The following is a 19,681-nucleotide window of genomic DNA, read 5'->3' as shown; positions in this document are numbered from 1 at the left end:
GGGCACGTTTTACTGGGGATGAAAACTAGATCACACCTAGAAAAGCACCTGAGTGCTGAAAAGGGTTCTCAGCTTTTAAACCATCTTCCAAAAAGAAATTCCTGGGAGGACAGGACACTCTTTGCTCTTTTTTATCTCTGTCTCAGCTTCTGTGGCCGGTCGTAGCTGAAGCTTTAAGGTTTGGTGCCGGTTCTGGTGCCTTTGGGCCGGGCGCAGGCTGGAAGGGGGGAGCGGGTTGTACTGGGCTGAAATGCTCCACGTGGGCTGGTAATTCCAGTGGAACCAAGTGACCAGAACTTTCTGTCCAACAGACATTGTTCTTCTTTGCCAGAGAGTGGTATCGGCTGTTGCTCCAGCCCCATCAGGGTGCTGGGTCTTTTTTTTCTTTTTTTTCTTTCGGGTCTAATTCTTTGCTTGAAAGAAACTTAAAAGTCTGTGTAGATTCATGTAGGGAACTGGGTCCTTGACTTGCCTTCTGATTCTGTCTTTGCTTAAAAACAAACAACCTAAAAACCCCATTTCCCTCCAAGATGACACCTGGGGCAGATAATTCAAATGCTTTTAATAAACAACTTCATTATAAAAAATGCTTTCAATTTCAGCTTCATTTTGCAAGACAATGAAAGAGCCAATTTTAGTGATGAACTGTACATTTCCTAATGGCACTTAATATCTTTACAATTTAAAAAACCTTGTTTACCGCCTCCAAAATACTCCACTAAAAGAGGGTTATTCACTGCGTGTAAAAGTGCTAGAAAGATTGTTTTTAGAAAAACAGTCCAGCGTTAACAATGGGAAGCTTCTGGCTTCAGCCGCGGCGGCCGCAGGAAGGGAGGTCAGGCCCCAGGGCCGGCCGAGACCCAGCACAAAGAGACACTGCCAACTGCTGCCCTGGCCTCTCCCCCGCCGGCTCCCGGGGCTGCGGGACCCCAAACCCTGCCCCTACGACCACCGGGGCCTTTGCCAGCCCCGGCTCAGGTGGAGCCCCTGGGAGTCCTGCCCGGACTTGGGGGCTGCAGAGGCCGCGCAGCAGCTTTTCCTCCAGCAGCAGTTTTGGAGCTCTGGCAACCCCCCTCGAAGGCAGCCAGCTCCGCTCCCTTCAATAGCCGTGTTTAAGGAAAATACTGGTACTAATGTTCCAAAACCACCTTTCTAAAAATAGCTTATAGGTATTAGGGATCACTAGAGGGGGGAACCCACAAAGCAGTCAAGGCTGAGGTGAGGAGAAGTCAGGCTCAAGACAGAAGTTCCAGGCTCTGCCCATGCGCAGGCTCGGGCTCCGCTTCCAGTGGCACCTCGAGGCCGCGTGCGCTGGCGAGCGCCGCCAGAAGCTTCTGTGTCACCTTCAAGTGCAAGGCACTGAACCGCGGGGGAGATCGGGGTGCTGGGCGCCTACGGGCCTGGCTCGCCCCGCGCTGGACGGGCAGGAGCCCTGCAGTGAGCGGCGGAGGCCGAGCGGCTCTTCCCCACCCTCTCGCTGCGTTCCGCGTCGGAGCTGCTCCCGCGCTTGTGCAGTCGTTCCAAAGACCGACACGGTGTGTGAAACGGTGAGAACGAAGGAGAAGAGCGCTGCTGAAACGAGGGACGGTTGTTTTTTAACACGACACTGTAACGCTGAGGATTTTTCCCCTAACTGAAAACAAAGAGCTGACCTATTTAATAGTAATTAAAAAAAATGGGTTCTAAATTCCCTGTTCTTTATCTGTTGCGATGCCTTTGACTCTCCTTGTCGCTGCGATCTCCCACGACAGCGTGGCCACCTCCACGTCCCACGTCCTTTGTGGGCGCTGATCTTCAGGCACCGGTGGAAAGGGCGACTGCGGACCTGGCTTCGGCTACGCGCACGCAGCGAGGAAGACGCTTCAGGCTCTTCCCACGCGCCCACCTGCGCACGTAAGGAATAAAACGTGCTTTTGATAGGCAGGCGAAGCGAATCTCCTGGTGTAGGTTTGTCAGAAGCAGAACATGATCTGTTCTCGGGGTATTGTTTTCTGATCACCTGCTCTGTTTTTGCTCGGCCCGTTCCGGCGCTTCGTGGCGTAACGTGGGGCGACGGCTCCGGGTGCTGAGGAAGCGCTTGGAGAAAACTCCTCACCCGGAGCTCAGAAGGGCTGAAACGCGTGGGGGGATTCCTGAAGGACCCCGGTTATGCAGCAGGATGAAGCGAGGATGCCAGGGCTGGGGGGGACAGCGTGGCAGGGAGCCCCATGGGGTGTGCGGTGACCGGGAAGAGCCTGCGGAGACGTGCTGGCAGGGGAACGGGAACTGGCGGCCCTGGAAGGGAGCTGTGTCGGGGCAGCGGCGCCCTTCCCTGCGCAGCTTTCAGCTGCTTTGCAGGGGAGACTCGTGCTGCTGCGCAGCCGTTCCGGGGAAATGGGCACAGAAAGGGCGAGTGGGGCCGGGGTGGGTGGCACGAGAGAAAAGAGTCTGGGTGCCCCCAGTCCTGGCCCAGCACAACCCAACGGCTGCTCCGAGCGGGCAGGACTGTAGTCAGAGCTTCAGAGGGCGACTCCCACCTCTGAGAATTGGGAAAAATACAAGAAATAAGTTATGAACGAGAAGCAAATTTTGGATGAGGATGGAAACCCGTAAAGTTTTAATGAAGTGGTTCTGTTGGAGCCATTCATCCGCCTCACTCTTTGGTGGCAGAATAGCTGCAAGGCTTGGGCAGGCAATTAACTAAAAATAGGCACCCGAGGGAGAATTCAGTAAGCCCGAGTAACCAGGATTAGAGAGGATAAGCAAGAAGGTAGGGTGATGGGGAGAGCATCTTTGAAGATTTCTTTGTAAAAATTTTAATTGTAGGCAGTAGAAAATGCCTCTGCAGGGCTATTCTTTCCAGATAGCAAAGGTGATGCAATGGTAGAGAAAGGAAATGGGGATTTTTCAGTGAACTGCAGGAAATCTTCCAAGCAGCTGCTATTCACCTGTCAGCAAGGAAGGAATTAAAGAACAAAGAGCTGAGCTCCCAACAAAAGTACTGAAATCCTCAATCTACCAGAGGGAAAAAAGGGATTCCCATTGAAGTGACAACATTTTTCAAGGCTGAGGCTAAAGAGCAGGCACTATTGTGAGAGGGCTGAACAGGGTCTGTCAGAACGCTGTACGTGGGTGCTCTGTCAAGCGAAATTCAGTGGAAGCAAATGCAAGTTAACGTGTTGTTCCTTCATACAAATGGATTTTGAGGGAGCTGTAATCCCATGGGGAGAAAGATCGTCAGACTTTCACACAGCTCCAGAAATCTGAGCCTGGGAAGGACTGGCTAGGTGAGTTAACCCTCTGCTGCCACGGAAATGGCTCGTCTTGTGTGTTTTCTAACAAGCGAGCTGGAATCCTTCCGATTCCTAGTGGGACGTTATGTCCTCGCCCTCCTGAGAGCCCGGGGTCTGAGCGGTAACGGCTGGCACGCGCCCGTCCCGCCCTTTCACAGACCTGAGCTCTGGGATTGTGTATCTTAGTTCTCTGCACTGTTCCTACTGAACGCCCCCCATGTCCACACGCTTTAAAATATTTCTTTACTTAACTAAACCCTCCTGACCAATCATTTGCTGTAGTTGCTCCTCTCAGGCTCAGCCCGATGCCACCTTGCCGACACAGCTGTGCCTGGAGTAACGACACCCCAGCGGGGCGGCTCACAGGAGGAAATCCTTCATTTAGCACTTCAAACGCCCTTTGTGGGGCAAGCGTGGGGCTTCTCCTGGCACAAGGTTTGTCACAGGTGACTTTCATCGGTTCTGACAGGCTCATCCTCCAAGCTCTCCCGCTTCCGTGCGGCTGGTGCTTTGTGTCTCAGATCTCTGCGCTTCTTGGCTGCCCTGGCTTGGGGTACAGCCCAGCCGAATCCATCTCCTGTATTCACCGAGCCTCTTCAAAACTACTGCTTTAAAAATTCCTCCCTTCCATCGGTATTTTGTGCCTCCCAAGGTGGCTGAACTTGTCCGTGTCCCGGCTGACTCGTGGCAGTCTCCTGTACCCGGCTACTGCACTCGTGGTCCTCGGTGATGGCCAAAGAACCCCCGCGGGTGACCGTAACGCTCGGACACCGATGCTGTGGGTCCGTTTCACATCCACCATCCTCCCTCGCAGGCTCCGTTCCCAACATTAATAAAGAACTTAGGAGAGAAAGTAGCACGTTGACTTAAACATCCCTAACCTTGACTTTAAAAAACCCCCAAAAAACCAAACCAAACCCTTTCTGGGATGAAGCTTTGTTTTTCTATCACCTAACTAGTGTAATGGCTGCCACTCCCTCATCCCAAGGTCCTGCCCACACACCAGAAGGTTTGCCAGGCTCTGCTGCAGCAATCTCCTCGCCAGGTGGCAAGTTCAAGGCTGTTTTACCTGCAGGCACATCAGCAGGAGCTTGTCTCAGCTGACTTCCACCGAGTCTCGTAACAGCCCGGTACTCCCCAACGAACTCAGACTCCCCAGGGGCGTAGCTTAGATACTCAAAGTTTCTTTCTTACGGTTGTTCACTAGCTTCAGGAAATAATTTGGTTTGTGAATGGCATACTTTGTATTTCACATGGAAGTAGCCTCATCAGTTTTAGATCGGCTGACAGAATACCTGCAGGTTATAAACTGTTGTGGAACGGGACTTTTGAGCCCATTTTGCAGTGCAAAGACCCGGCGTTAGCTCCAGCGTGCCGCCTCTGGACACGCTCCCGGGGCTGGTTTAGACTCTCCTTTCACTGACAAAGGTTATTGCGATTCTGCTTGTTGGAAGAGCTGTGGAAAGCAAATCACACGTGCAAATCATAGCAAAATGAATTCCATTTATTCTTTGACAGACTACTGGTAGGAAAAAGATGCCTGGCTCTAAGTTTAGCTACCGCTGCTAAAGGAATTCCAGTGATGACATCTGTTCAGAGTACAATGCAGGCGAAAAGCGGGAAAGCTGAATGTTCTGAAACGGAAGAAGGTGTGTGATGGCATTGCATAAACCTGATAATCCTCACATGCAGTAAGTGATCAGCTCTGACCATTTATTTCTCAAAAAAAAAAAAATTCCTCTCAACTGAAGACAGGGATAAGGCTTGCATAAAATTGATAACAGTGTGAAACTTTAATTTGCAAAGAGAAAAGCAATAGAAGACAGGCCTGAGGTATTCAATGACGGTAAACAGAAGACTAGCTGAAATGCCCTATTTACCTTTTTCTATGTTAGAGAACAAGAAGGCACTCATTGAACTTCGAAAGGCAACATTTTACAGTGGAGAAAAGGAAGTACTGCATTTAACTCGGGGAGATCATTGCCACAGGATATTGCTGAGGTAAATAAATCTTATATTACATTTTGATACAAAAGTATTATCTGCAGCATTGCTGGCTAACCTAAAACAACTGATCTATGTTTTGGAGAATCAATGGATCACTAAACAGTCATTCTGGGAAGAATTACTAAGCTAAATTAAAAATAAAATTCTTGAGTAAAACGGAAGGGGGACAAGCCTATGAACAAACGAGGCACGGCTGACGTCACGCGGTGGGATCACGGCTCAGCAGAGAGCAGCATGCGCTGATGAAGTGGATGTACTGCGGGGAGAGGAGGGAGGACAGCATCTGGCTTCGCCGAAGGAGCTGAGATAACAGAGTAGAGGTAGATTTTGCATTTCCTAGATTTACGGAGAACAATATTGACAGATTTCCTGGTTGATATCGGCCTACTCCATGCTGAGGTATGAAGAGCTGGGTGTCTATATTCATCGACGCGCACCAACCTCCAGCGAGATCGACGCCGTACGTTACCATCTGCAGGGCAAGTGCCCAGGACAACAAGAGCAGGAGATGACCCAGATGTTAAACGACATCGGGAGCTGGCGGCCACCCCCCAGTGTGACCCTTCTGCCCTCAGCGGGGAGACAGGCCGTGGAAGAATTGAAGAGGTGGGGCAGGGAGCAAGGGAAGCAGGGCTGGAACTCCAGGAGGCAAGGCTCGAGGAGGGAACAAAAAGGCCAGTGGAACCAAATCCTGAGTGGAAGGGTGACTGCAGGCCCAAACCCTCAGCGTCTGTTAGAACTTTAGTGTTGGGGAAAATGCTTCAGATACACCGACAGAGTGTACATGAAGCTGGGACCAATTTTTCCACCCAATCCCTGGATGGTATCACCCCAGGACTGAGGTAAAAATCTCTCTCTTGAAACTGCTTCATGGATAAGCCGAAAGGGCTCTGATCTCACTGAACTGTTGTGGTAAAAAAACCTCGAAACTCGTACTCTGCTCCTCATCTCAAGGGAACCTCCGGAGCGGGGCGCGCAGCCTGTCTCCAGCCTGGCCTTTTCTCATGCTTTGGTTTCCAGACTAGGTGCATGACCTGTTTGCCTGGGGGGGATGTTTAAAACAAACAGGGCCCCATCCATCCACCACAAAACAAGCCAAGCCGGGAGAGCTGCTCCGTGCCCCCGACGCGTGGAGAGCCAGAGAGAAGACGCGGGAAGCTGCTGCCGACAGCGGCAGAGGCTGAAGTGGTCCGAGCAGTGTATTTCCCCATGGGGGAAGAACATGATAAGTGAAGAGAAATCAGTGCAACCTGACTTCGTTGTGTAAACAGTGTTCTAGCTACACCAGACATAAACCCAGTGTATTCTGGTGCCTCCTACTTTCATAATGGCGGAAACAGATTTGCGTTGTGTAAACAATGTTCACTGTAATGAGTTTAACCTAACGGCTCCGCAAAGAAGACTGAGGTGACATCTCTGAATTCGCTATGTAAACGGTCTTGTGGCTTAACACTGATGTGGAGTAAGCTGCGTTCGGTGGAGGAAGCTGTTAGGTGATGGGATGAGAGGTAGTGGGGAAGGACAGCCTCTCCCCTGTTGGCTTCATACAGAGCGGGTATCCTGACTTCTCCTCCTTCTCCATGTGGAGGTGTTGGCTGTTTTGCCAGAATTGCAGTGTGACAACGTGAAATGGAAGCTGGACTCTTCAAAAGTTTAGCCCAAGATGAAAGAGTCTCAACTCCTTCTCAGGGACAGTCCCTTCCCCAAGAGGAACATAGCTCCGGGATCTCAGGGAAGGTCAGTGCTAAGCGCGGCTCCTGATTCACAGATTAAAAATTAGATAAAATATATCCAGTCTATTAGCTGAAATCTTTCTGCTGTACAGGACTGGGACTTGCACGGGGATATCTGCTGTTCCAGTCTACAAGTGCTCCCTCCAGAGATCAGAAACCTCCTGTCTGAAACAGCTTTGCAAAGCTTTCACACCCCCAAGGGAAGGAAGAGTTGTGCGTTTTTAAGGCTCTCCACAAAAGGGTGACTGAAAGATCTGCTCTCCAGTGCTATTTTCAGCTTATTGGAATGCCTGGTGGAAACGTGGCAGCGTGGTTGTGCTCAAGCTGGAGGTGAAGACAGGGGGCAATGAATGAAGAGGCCCAAAGTTCAGCGAGGCCCCAGCTCCAGGAGATTCTTGAGGTTGATGTTGCAAAGTGGTAAGCAGTGGCTGTGTCTCCCCCTGCGAGTAGCCCATGACCAATCCCCCCGATGATACGGGTGGATTGCAAGGAGGAAGATTTAGGGGGAGGAAGCCAAGAAGATGAGAAAAGTCCATGTTAGCAGCACAGAGAGCCTCTGAAAGGTTAGCAGGGCTCTTGGGAAGCAAAGGCTCATCCAGGGGGGGTGGCTGGGGCGAAGAGGACTGAGGCTCACCAGACGAGAGAGACAGGCTGCCAGGGAAGTCTGACAGAAAGCTGTCCACCTCTACTTTGGGTAGTTTCTCAGGCAAATATGAGGTAGATCCAAGCTGATACTTTGGAGGAGGTTGTGGTGGGGAGGAGATGGGAGAAGAAGACTCCAGAGGATAGCTCATTCCCATGGGAAGAGAATTAGGAACCAAAGTATGGGGCATCCCTGAGCTTGGCATGGTTTGGAGATGTGTGCTGTACATGCCCACAGGCAACACGCCAGGGAAGCTCTTACCACCTATCATGTCTCTGGATGCCATACACAGGACGGGACTCAGCTCTTCTTTCACTGCCACAGACGAGCTGCAGCTTAGGAGACCCAGCATGTCAACCGGCTCTGTCTTAATCTTCAGCAGTTCCTGGGAGTGGCTTTTCTTCATGTGCCTGGTCAGATGATCTTTCCGCCCAAACCTCTGCGCGCAGTACTGGCACAAGAAGTCCTTCCGCCCCGTGTGCACCACCAAGTGCCTCCGCACATCCTTCCGGGTGTAGAAGCGCCTGTCGCAGTGGTCACACGGATGCTTCTTCTCCTTCGCTCCACCGGAAGCCCGTCGAGAATGAGCTTTGAGGTGCTCCAGCAGCACTTGGGTGCTCTCAAAGGTCTGCAGACACACCTTGCAGCTGAGATCGCCGCTGGCAGCCGCATGCATGGCCAGATGGCGCCTGAAGCCCAGTTTCGTGTTGTAGTTCTTGCCGCACTCCGGACAGTGGAGGGCCTCCTTGTTGGGATCGTGGGTCTGGAGGTGGTTGCGAAGGTGATCCTTCCGGTGGAACATCTTCTCGCAGTACATACACTGATGAGGCTTCTGAGCAGAGTGCGTGGCCATATGCCTTTTGGGAGAAAAGCAGGAAAGTTTTAGATCAGCGGCCAACCCCTAAGAGAACACGTTACTTTTGCAAAATTTTCCTGCTGTTCTACGTTTCATGCCACAAAACCCCCAGACGGCATTTCAGCGCCACGGAAGGTGCTGCCCCGACAGCCAGCGCAGCAGCGACTCCAGGCACGGAAGCTCGACCTTCCTGAGCCTGGCTCAGCAGTGCCTGTCCTCCCCAGCACACACCACCTCCACACAGGAATACTTTAGTCAGCTCCTCAGCTCCTGTTCTCTCTGCTGAGGCTGTCGGAGGGGGAAATGACAAAGAAAACCTTGGCAGTTTATGATAAAAAACGCTCATCTGCTGGTGAGACAGCGTCATTTCATCAGGAGGCATCAGACTGTGGCAATGTCTGTTGACAGCAACCATGGACTGATTTCACCCCGGTGTCTTGACACTCTCTGGCACTGCGGTTCATCTAGTTTCAAGTTCCTACCGATCAGTTTAATTATTCTACACTGTATTTCAGTACATAAACGGGAACTCTACTTATTCTTGCTAGAACAAGAGCTGCCACAGAAATATTCCTGTGATTAAAGTTAGAGCTTATGAAATGTGAATGCTGTTCTTGCTTTTCATTTTGTTTTTTAATCTGTGAACTTCACTTTCTGCTTCAATTTCCTCCTCAGTAAAACACAAAACACCTCAAGCTCAGGATAAAGTATTATCTGAGGTTGTCTGGAGATAAAGCATTATCTGAGGTTCTCTGGAAGGTGCTTAGAGAGATGCCAAGTATGGTAACGTCTGGGACTCGACTGCTTTTCAAGGTAACAAGGGCATTTCCCCTCCTCCACCTTCTCAGAAATTCAAGCAAAAAAAACATGAGGGAGGGGTTTTCCCCTCTTCTGGCAGGGGAGCGCTGTTCGGCAGCGGCACTCAGCAGTTACCTACCTATAGAGCTTGTACTTAGAAGCAAAGGCTTTGCCACAGTGCAGCTGAGGGCAGTTGTAGGGTTTCTGCTCAGTGTGAGAAAGTGTGTGAGTTCTCAGCTTGTCCACATTAGTGAAGGAAGTCTCCGATATTTCACATTGGCATTTTCCCTGACTTTCAGTCTCTTCACCTCTTGGTCTGGGGACTAATTTCCAGCCTGTCTCTTCCTCCTCCTGCTTTGCATCTTGAATCCAGTTGGGAACACTAGGAAAAAATGCCGTCATGGCAGGTCTAGTAGAACATGGCCATGTCAAGCAGAACTCGAGCCTGCAGGCGTCTTGCCGTGCTGTTTTCCCGGGGCCACTTTCTGTTGGAACCCTCTGTGAGCAAACTGCTTTAGCAGCAAACCATCTTCATCTGCAATCACACAAGGGTTGGGGTTACGATGCTGCATCTTTCACCCGCGCACACAAACACGTGTGAGTATTCAGCAAGCGTTATAAACACGTGAGGATGCGTGTTCACGGACATGGGCAACTCCCAGCTCCAGAACGTGTTTCGTTCTTTTCTCCCTTAACCCCCGTTACCTGAATAAAATTATGTTAAACTTTTTCTGAATTACGTTTTTGCAACTATTAAGAGCCAGTGTTACCTGTTACATGCATTTTCTCCTGAAATATTGTAGGTAGGAGTCTCTTTGTAGCTCTAAATACCTCACCTTTCCCCACGTGTTTTGTGGATCCCTCCTCATCCCCTTTTTTCACGTTCTTCACAGTCTATTCTCACTTGCTCTTGATCTTTGCTCACACGGAATTCCTTTCTAGAGCTTCTCAGCAAAACTAAGGTTCTCGTCTGTTTTTTCATCCACTCTGCTACCAACCTGGTGCACGAGCAAGACCATCTCCTAGCAAACCAGTCTGAATTCCCACACACGGGTCAACAGGGCTGGGGAGGAAAACCCGCCATTATCAGCAGCATTACACCTTTTTCAGGAAGGCAACAGACGCTGCTTCTCTTCAGGGTGTGATTAGTCACTGTATCTTCACTTTTCTACTGTGGGGCAGATTCTGCCTCTCTGGATTAGCAAATTTTCTACAGTAATGAGCAATTTTTATTTTTTTTTCTCCTTTCACACTCTCACCCATTGATAATGGAAGTTCAGACTGTTTCCTGTTCAACAAAATATACCTCCTGTACGCTCTGCTGGCTTTCATGTTGATGAAAATCTCCATTAATCTCTCTTAGCAGGCTGTTCTTGAGTTGTGTTTGTCCTGGTGGTAAAATACTGCATTTTTACATGCTTCTACCACCACCTAAACTGGTAAACGGTTAGCTGAACTAAACACCTCAGAAAAGATCTCTTTCACTGAATTTAGCTGCCTGAGAAACTCTTCTTAAAATAGCATCAAACCCTCAAGCTCTTTCTCAGTCCATGATTGCTTCAGAGGGAGGAACTTCCTGCCTGCACATCAACACGAGTGCCAGTTGTGGGCAGGATGTGCAACTATGAGGGAACTAACCAACCCCCATTAAGAAAGTGCACCCCTGAACGTTATGAATAGCTGAAGTAACAAGAACTGTAACTACAGCATCACGCACAATCCCAGGAATGGTTCCCTCAGGATGGAAAACACTGGGAAATGGGATGACTCCGAGAAAATGCGTCAGTATGAGGTTTGGAAATGTCCATCAAGAACAGAATTCAGTTTTGTGCAGGCTGAATCTACTCAGCCAGAGCAGAACAAAAAAGGACTAGAACTGCTGAGGTGCCACTTTGGCACAAACCAGCATGACCTGACGGCTGCTCCCACCCCTCGGGGCGCAGGAGCCCGGCTCAGAGCACTCAGTCTTCCTCTGCAGGTGTCTGAGACCCTGAATATTTCAACTCTGTACCAGAGGTGTGCCAGAAAAGATAAACATTCTCTACCTCCTGCTTCAGAGCTGTGCACACGTTCCGGGAGCCTCTGCCGCTTGCGCTGGGTAGTTGCTTCTTTCCCTCTGAACCAGCTCAGCCATCTGTACCAGTTTCAGAGCTACCTGAAAGAAGACACAGTTTGAATTTGCTGTCTTTAATAGTAAGGCACATAACTATCACCTTCAGAGCAGGAACCCAAACACAAATGAGTTAAGATATGGTAATCTCTGTAATTGATTGTAAAATTTCATCACATTTCCTTTAAAATTGTAAGGGTCTAGCAAGAAAAAGGGCTCTATCTGAGTCTGTTTCTAAGTCTAAATGCACGTCCTAGGACACTGACAGCTGTGGAATAAGAAAGAAAAACCAAGATGAGGGTCTTGCATAGTATCAGTGAAACCCAGAAGCCATGGAAGTTAACAGCATAATTCGTGCTTGGCTAGAAAACCCTCTGCACGACCTAGATATTTACATTTTTTCAAGAACGCTTTTAGTTTTCTTAGTCACATTTCCACAAAGAACGCTTCCAGTATGCTCCCTGTTCACTCTAAGTCTGTAGCCACCAGACAGAAACAGTCACCACTGTGTCGAAACACTCCACCTACACTCATTCGGAGAACATCTTGTACATCACGGTGCTTGTACCTGCACTGGGAAACCTGGTTATCTTAGAAAGTTTTGTACTAGTCCTGGAAAAATATGTCTAGCCTATGCAGCTCCAGAAACCTCAGATAAGTCAGTTACAGAAAACTCCCCTCACCAGATGAATCTTCCCCTGCCACAGTTCTGCAGAGGTTAAGAAGCTGGTGAGGGGAACACAGAGCTGGCAAAAAATATGATCCACCTGTGAGCTGGATTCCCACTGGCTGCCAATTTATATGAAATATTTCATTACTCCAGTCATCACGTTTGTGCAAATTCAAGCTAGAAGAGCTCATATAAGCTGATGGATCATACACTATCTAAGAGATTCTGGCCACAGAAAACAATGAAGTATGTCTGAGTTGGTACATGGTACAAAAAAAGCTCTCAGGCTTCACAAAAAGTCCCTGGGATAGAGTCTGAAACCTGCTTTGACAGTCTGTCCCACTGTTTAATCCTTCTCAAAGTGTGGTTCAAAGTATCAATAGAGCATTTCTGCAGTTTTTGCCCCTCGAAGTCACTCCTGTGACACGGAGCATCATTCCTCAACTGTGTGGGAAAACCTTGTGACCTAGGCTGGGAACCAGATCGGGGAACTACCCAGGTTAAAAATAATCAGGAAAAAAGAAAAAGGAGCCTGGATGAGTTCTCTGAGCAGCCCAACAGCAAAGCTGTGCTGATCTGGTGGCAGCGGGGACGCCGCAGCGGCGGGAGGCAGGGACAGGGGGCCTGGCAGGCTGCCCAACCAGCCCCTGGATTGTGGAGCTGCGGTTTCTCTTTTCTAAAGGGCCTCTCTCGTGTCTGATTTGTATCTGGCTGTCCTTGGCTTCCACCTGTTCAGTCCCCTGTGCCTTTGCTGAGGAGCTGCTCCAGCACTGTCACTTCTCTTCCCGCAGCAACAGAGAAGTTGGCCTCAGGACTCCAGCGTCCCCTCAGTCCTCACCTCCTGCCTCTGCACTGGCCTGGCTGTTTTACAGCTGCACGGTGGTGTGGCTGGAGGGACTTACCCAGCTGAAAAGTAACTTCTTTTTAATTTTTTCCTCCCCCAGCCAGATCAGTCCCCTACTCAGGTTTGCTAAGCTATTTTAAGTTGTCAGAACTTAAACTTGCTCAAGCGGAAGGTGCCAACGACATGGCAGAAAGCAGAAGCCTGAGCCCATGGTGGGCACTCGGCCTCGGCCCGGTGTCGTGCCTCCAACCCTCTGCAGCGATCCCAGCCGCAGCGTCAGGCCAGGCACCGGCCCAGCGGGGACATGCATGCCTTGAGTGACCTTCCTACACGATAACCTGTGACCAGAACACCTTAACCCGCCGCAGCCACGTCCCTCGGAGCAGGTCTTTCAAAGCCCCCACACAGCATAACAAAATCACGCCCTACTTTACAGTGTTCTAATCAAGTCCAGCTTCGACCCCTGACTGCAAGACTCTGCTTCTGGACCTCTGATCCCTTTACAGCTTTTCTACATCCTCGGCCGTTTTCCAGTATCAGCTTTTTAATTATAAAGGAGGAAAAGTGGATACCAACCCTAGATGCACAGCACCAGCCTTGCCAATGCCACACCTGGATGTAAAAATCACTCTCCTACCTGCCTACAAATCTTGCATTGACCCTTTTTTTTCAGTTTTCCTACAGTCACAAACACCAACTCATGTGTCATTATGATTCCCTGCTTTCCCCTACAAAACCCATTCTTTTCTTGCAGTGAGTGACTTTGGCTGTTTCTAGATATGTAGGTTTTTACATCCAAACAGGCTCATTTTTCTAGCTGAGCTGTTCAAGCCTCAGTATCGATTTCCCCCACCTGATCACTTACAGATTTTGGAAAAACTCCGCATAAAGTTTGCATTTACTTTTAAAACCCAGGGAAAAGCTGCTGCCCCTTTCCCATAGAATGTAACCAGACACACCATCCCCGCAGGATGATTTTCCCACCTGATCGAGCTCCTCTTTCACCCTCCACCCCCCTGACATGACAACAGACTTGGAATTTGAAAGCCCAAACCCCTTCCCTGCACCACCGGGAAAGCCCCAAACGCCAACATGGCTCCGGGATGATTTATTTATGCCACAAAAACCCGCTCTTTTCACTCACTCAACCCCAAAGTGGCTGCAAAGCCCCCAGGACAGAGCGCGGCCGTGTTGGTTGCAACCAGCGGGGCTACCGGGGGAAGGAGGGGGGGGTGCCCCGAGTCCGGGGCAACTCGGGACCCCCCCAGCAGCTTCTCCGGTTGCACCGGGAGGGAAACGGACCCAGGGACGGGTCCGTGGCTGCAGCCGGGCCGGTGCCAGGGGGAGCACACGTGCCGCCCCCCCTCCCCGTTACCATGGCGCAGCCCTGAGGGGAGGGAGGGGGAGAGGCGGGCCCGGCCTACGCCCCCCCCCTCCTCCTTCTTCTCCTCCTCCTCCTCCTCACACGCCCCCCCTCTCCCCTGAGGGGACCCCGCCGCCGAGGGGAGGGGGCCGCCGTGACGCCGCCCCTCGCCCCCTTCCCCCCCCCCGCACTCACCCCGTTCCCCCGGGCCCCGCCAGGCGCGGCTCCGGCCCAGGCCCCGGCGGCCCCATTGTGCGGGGCATTGTGGGAGTGACGTCGCCCTCCCGCTTCCGCCTCGATGGTGGCCGCTTCCCGCTAGAGAGGCCGTTCCGGCGGGCCCCGGGGCATGCCGGGACGGGGCCGCCTCTCGTTGGCCTCCGCCGAGCCGCCATGGCGGCGCCGCCGGTCCTTGTTCTCCTCCTCTTCCCCCTCCTGCTGCTGGGAGGCGGCGCGGCGCCCGCCTGGGACGCGGCCGGTTACCTGCTCTACTGTCCCTGCATGGGTGAGGCCCTCCCGCCGCGGCGGGCCCCGGCGCCGAGCCCCCGGCGGAGCCCCCGGCGGAGGCCCCGGCTGAGGCCCCGCTCTCGCCCCCTCTCGCAGGCCGGTTCGGGAACCAGGCCGAGCACTTCCTGGGAGCCCTGGCCTTCGCCCGCGCCCTCAACCGGACCCTGGCCGTGCCGCCGTGGATCGAGTACCGCCACCACCGCCCGCCCTACACCAACGTGAGCCCGGAGAGGGGAAGCGGGGAGGGGGCGGCGGGCAGGGCTGGGGCCTCTCCCCGGGGGAGGCGGACGGGGGAGGTGCGGGCCCCGGGGCCGCGAGTGAGGCGGTTGCTGTCGTCCCCAGCTGCATGTTCCCTACACGGAGCACTTCAGGCTGGAGCCGCTCCTGCGGTACCACCGCGTGATCGCCTTGGAGGACTTCATGGAGGAGCTGGCGCCCGTTCACTGGCCTCCTGGCAAGCGAGTGGCTTACTGCTTCGAAGCGGCGGCTCAGAGAAGCGCTGACAAAAGCACTTGTCCCATGAAGGTGAGTTCCTGCCGCATCCCCGTGGGCGCAGTTTCATTGTGCTGCTGTTCCAGAGGGAATGACCGACTCAATCAGGCCGTCATTGACTGGCAAATTTAGGAGCTACCGCCCCAAACCAGCCTGTGGGGCCCTTCCTTTTGCCTTACTGGTGTGGCTGGCGGCACCTTCATGCTTTTCTTTGTCAGCAAACGCTTGGGGTTGAGGAAGATTTTCTGTGTAAGTAGATTTTGCCACTTCAGACTCAGTTGTGACTGTAAGGAGAGCAGATTTGTAACAAGCTTTCAGGTCTCAGCCCGTTTCGCATCTGTGGTACAGTTGTCCACCTGGTTTCAAAGCAACCTCTTTTAAATACAAGTTTGAGACCTGTGGTGTTCTTGTTCTTTTAACACAGGCTTTGCATTAGCTCTCAGTTAACTTTGATGTGTTTCACTTTAATGTGCTTTGCTTTCTTTGATGTGGAGCTGAATGTGACAAACAGGCTGTTGTGTTCAGTCTGCTTTCCTCCTGTAACAGAAAAGCTCTTCAGCTTTGCACCCCAGGATCTCGCTAGGCCTGTCTTTCAGGCTATGCCTGTTCACCGAACGAATGTTTCTCTTTCCTTTGCAGGATGGAAATCCATTTGGTCCCTTCTGGGATCAGTTCCAAGTGAATTTTGATAAGTCTGAGCTCTTCAAGGGAATCTCCTTCAGTTCTGCTTACAAGGACCATTGGATCCAAAGGTAGCAAGAAGATGGAAGAGTGCTGGCAAGCCACTATGGAATAACTCACAAAACCAGTTGTGCTAGTCACTGTCTAAAGCCTTTGCCTTTGGGGGGAGAGACTGAAGTGGCTAGTTAACCATATAATTAAAAATGTTAATGTTTTTTCCATTAAATATTCACTGAGCATGTTCTTCTGTGGGCAGTGTTAGGTGTGAACTCTCTTCGGCTGATTGATTTCTGAGCCAGTAACATTTAGTTACAGTATTTATTGATTACATATGTAATTATTCTTCGAAAAAAATTTGGTTCTCAGTTGCTGATCATGAGCTGTATTTTGCTGGTTACCTCGTGTTTTCAGAGCCCCTTTAGTCGTATCAGTAAGTTTGACAGAATTGCTCTAGTCTGGAGTGAAAATGTAAGTTATTGTGGCTTGGTAGCTCATCGTTATGCATATGAGACCTTTTGTCTGTCAAATGACACTGATTCATTTGTTACCAGGGCTGGGGTAAAACACAGTACCTGGGTTTTGCTTCAATGTTCTGTTCACATACAAAAGGTTTAGGATTCGTCTTGCGTAAATTTGGAGCAATAGATGTTGCGTATTTCTGGGTGTTCATAGTTTCCATTCTAACTTTCACAAAATTCATGAGCAGTAGTCCTTGCAAGATGATGCCTGCCAGGTTATGTCATGTTTTGGTCTGTGTTTTTTTTTTTTTTCCCCATAGATTTCCACCCTCTGAGCACCCTGTGCTCGCCTTACCTGGAGCTCCAGCCCAGTTCCCAGTCTTAGAGGAGCACCGACCCCTCCATAAGTACATTGTGTGGTCTGATGAAATGGTGAAGAAAGGAGAGGCCTACATTCATTCTCTGCTGATCAGGCCCTACGTAGGAATTCATCTGAGGATCGGCTCAGACTGGGTATGGTTCTGTGTGGGGCTGGCTGCTGTAGCCCGTGCAGTGGCCATCGGCTGGTGGCTGATGCTCTGTGGAAGAAGCTGGAGCTGTGCTGGGGCGACAGCCCGACCCCGGCGGCACTCGGCAACTCACTGGGTTAGCAGCGCCGCTGGGATTCCTCTTTCAAACAGGGTGTAATGCTGGTGGGGGATGTGGTGGTGTTTTCTCCTGCTGTTGCTGTTCAATCATGATATTTCCTCTTTTTTTTCTTCCAACAGAAAAACGCCTGCAATATGTTAAAGGACGGGACGGCCGGGCCTCACTTCATGGCTTCACCTCAGTGCGTGGGCTACGACCGAAGCGCTGCGGTCCCTCTTACCATGGACATGTGCCTGCCAGACCTCCGAGAGATCAAACGTGCTCTCAAGCTCTGGGTGGAAAAGACAGAAGCTAAATCTGTTTACATCGCTACCGATTCTGAGCCCTACACGACAGAAATACAGCAGTTCTTCCAAGGAAAGGTAAGGCTTTCAGAAACCCGTCCTGGCAGGAGTGCTTTAATAAAAACCTTCCTTGGATTCTGGCCCCTTGCTGCCACGGACAGCAGGCAGTTGTGTAACACCTTATTCACAGACACATACTGGCATCTCAAAGTTGTTATTGCTATGAGCAAAATTTATTATACTGTAAAACTGTTCCTTTCCTAGAAGTTGAAGAGCGTTACCCTTCATGGTAGTAAATTTCTCCTTGAAAAAGACTTCAATTAAATAAACCGAAGGGATTTTCAAAACTGTTTTGACATTTATCTATTCGTACATGAGTTCTCGGGTGACTTAAGACAGAATCCACTCTGTTTGTTGTATATTCCCATTTCTAATATTAAGCCAAGGCATTTGGATTGTAGTAAGATTCATTTGCTTTCCTTGTTTCCTGCAGATCAAGGTTGTCAGCTTGCAGCCAGAAGTGCCTCAGATCGATTTGTATGTTCTCGGCCAGTCCGATCACTTTATCGGGAACTGTGTCTCTTCGTTTACTGCCTTTGTGAAAAGAGAGCGCGACGTGCATGGAAAACCCTCTTCGTTTTTTGGCATGGACCACCCACCGAGATTACGGGATGAATTCTGACCAAAGTTCTCAGGGCTCTGAGCTTGGTACCCACCGAGGGACCGCTCGAGGCTGACGGCGTTCCCCTGCGTGCAGAGCACACTGCCGGGCTGCCGCAGCCCTCTCACTCCTCACAGTCGCTTCTAGACTGTTCTATCTGACTTCTCCTGTATTCCCAGCGTGAGGTCAGACAGAAAAGAAACTTTAAATCCTGTAGTTTATAGGAAACTGTAAACTATGTATAGTTCTTAAGATGTAGTTGATACAGTTCTCCATTCTCACTCTTTGGGGTTCACCAGCAATCGTGATGAAGCAGCTGCTCAGATTTCCTCTTCTCTGTTTTTTTTTTTTTCCGTTAAATTTAAATTTTACATGGAGATGTGGTGAAGCTCCTTGTCCAAAATTGACCATAAGTTCTTTTTAAGTGCAAAGTATTATCAGGAATGTCACAGTCCCTGAAAAGGGAGTGCAAGGTAAAACTCAGCTCTGGGTTTTATCGAGAACCGCTGCTGCCTTACTAGAGCCATGTCACCTCAGTGCCTCGGTTTCCATTCCCCTGCCAAAAGACATTTCATACCTGCTTTGGTGTCCTGGGGCACCTGGGTCTCTTCAGCGGTGCTCGAGAAGCGCAGCGGGGGCATGTTTTAATGCAGCAGCTGCTTCCTCAGCCTCTTTGAACTGGGGAGAAGGTGTTTGCAGGGACACAGGCGGGAGATTGTTCATAGCCAGTCAAGAGTTGGAGATTTAGGGCTTGTAGCTTTGTAGCTGTTGATGTCGGGTGGAGGTCCGTGCTAGAAATGAAACTGGTTTTGAGCTAAGACTTTTAAAGTAGCCGTAGTGGGGTTGGTGTGCGTCGTACCTAGCTCTGTGGTAATGGTTTCCTCTTGTTTTGTACTTTGCAAAATGACCCCTCTGACAGCAGAATCCTTGTCAGGGGGTGGCAGTTCCCAGGGGAAGATAACTCTGGGAAGTGCTTGCTGATGGTGAAACAGCCCCAAAACCCTTCGTTTGACCCAGTACAGTTTAGTGCTGGGAACACTGATAATCCCGATGGGCTGAGACTCAGCTTGACCAATGCCTTTTGGTACTCCTGTGACTCGTTTGTCCAAAGACCAAGTACAGAATTTACTGGTTTTTAAAAATGCCGCTGAGGTGGGTCTGTGGGACCAGGGCTGCCTGCCGTGCTCCCTGCGGTCTCAGAGCATTTATGGGGGTTTAACTCTAAATGTCTTGATTTTTGGTGGGTTTTCTCCTTGGAAATGTTCCTGAGCTTTCAAGGAGTTTGAAGGCTCAAGGGAGTGAGCAAAAGAGGGCTAAAATCGGAAGGTACCGCAAGTGTCAGGGCGGCAAAGGCTCCTCTCTTGTTTCCTCGGTGCTGGCTTCCAGAAATCACGGGATTTGGTGGTTTCTGGGGCCTGGCCCCCGCACGCTGCTCCGTGGTTTGCCCAGCGTGGGGATCCTGGCTGATGCCCTCAGGGCTGCCTCGTTATGGGAGGACAGTGTATTAAGAGATATTTTTTTTTTTCCTAAAAAATGGTATTTTTTGTAATAATAAAAACCTGATTTTGTATTCACTCATTGCACCGCCCTTCCTTCCTCCGCCTTGCCCGGTGGAGCGGGTGAGGCCGAGCAGCCCCGCGGCGCTCCCCGGCCCTTC

At 50.8% G+C, this 19,681-nt stretch overlaps 2 protein-coding genes across 3 annotated transcripts; one reads left to right on the top strand and one right to left on the bottom strand.

The window, feature by feature from the left end:
* Positions 1 to 542: 542 nt before the first annotated feature.
* Positions 543 to 14,575, bottom strand: PLAGL2 (PLAG1 like zinc finger 2). 2 transcript variants are annotated; one of them, XM_074887896.1, is made up of 5 exons: positions 14,492 to 14,575; positions 11,355 to 11,464; positions 9,449 to 9,844; positions 7,917 to 8,512; positions 543 to 1,885 (listed from the first exon to the last, which is right to left on the bottom strand). In XM_074887896.1, exons 3-5 carry the CDS (start codon positions 9,709 to 9,711, stop codon positions 1,863 to 1,865), a joined length of 882 nt encoding a protein of 293 aa, XP_074743997.1. In that variant the 5' UTR covers positions 9,712 to 9,844; positions 11,355 to 11,464; positions 14,492 to 14,575; the 3' UTR covers positions 543 to 1,862. The 2 variants fall into 2 exon arrangements, with proteins under 2 accessions (XP_074743997.1, XP_074743996.1); XM_074887895.1 differs by lacking the exon at positions 543 to 1,885 and having other exon boundaries at positions 4,757 to 8,512.
* Positions 14,576 to 14,594: 19 nt separating this feature from the next.
* On the top strand, positions 14,595 to 18,349 carry POFUT1 (protein O-fucosyltransferase 1). The gene is made up of 7 exons (XM_074887897.1): positions 14,595 to 14,798; positions 14,897 to 15,018; positions 15,143 to 15,325; positions 15,932 to 16,044; positions 16,752 to 16,944; positions 17,199 to 17,441; positions 17,857 to 18,349. Exons 1-7 carry the CDS (start codon positions 14,687 to 14,689, stop codon positions 18,043 to 18,045), a joined length of 1,155 nt encoding a protein of 384 aa, XP_074743998.1. The 5' UTR covers positions 14,595 to 14,686; the 3' UTR covers positions 18,046 to 18,349.
* The last annotated feature ends 1,332 nt before the right edge of the window (positions 18,350 to 19,681 follow it).

The sequence above is a fragment of the Strix uralensis genome, chromosome 18, assembly GCF_047716275.1.
Source record: "Strix uralensis isolate ZFMK-TIS-50842 chromosome 18, bStrUra1, whole genome shotgun sequence".
Taxonomy (NCBI): Eukaryota; Metazoa; Chordata; class Aves; order Strigiformes; family Strigidae; genus Strix; species Strix uralensis.
The sequence above is the reverse complement of the archived record's forward strand: the minus strand, read 5'-3'. Positions and strand labels throughout refer to the sequence as shown.

Excerpts from the sequence above, each read along its gene's own strand:
- POFUT1 (XM_074887897.1), top strand. The coding sequence starts at position 14,687 with ATGGCGGCGCCGCCGGTCCTTGTTCTCCTCCTCTTCCCCCTCCTGCTG. Across the intron at positions 15,019-15,142 it reads ACCGCCCGCCCTACACCAAC|CTGCATGTTCCCTACACGGA; the intron begins GTGAGCCCGGAG and ends TGTCGTCCCCAG. Across the intron at positions 16,945-17,198 it reads TGAGGATCGGCTCAGACTGG|AAAAACGCCTGCAATATGTT; the intron begins GTATGGTTCTGT and ends TTCTTCCAACAG.
- PLAGL2 (XM_074887895.1), bottom strand. The coding sequence starts at position 9,711 with ATGACGGCATTTTTTCCTAGTGTTCCCAACTGGATTCAAGATGCAAAG. Across the intron at positions 8,513-9,448 it reads TCTAAGTACAAGCTCTATAG|GCATATGGCCACGCACTCTG; the intron begins GTAGGTAACTGC and ends TTCTCCCAAAAG.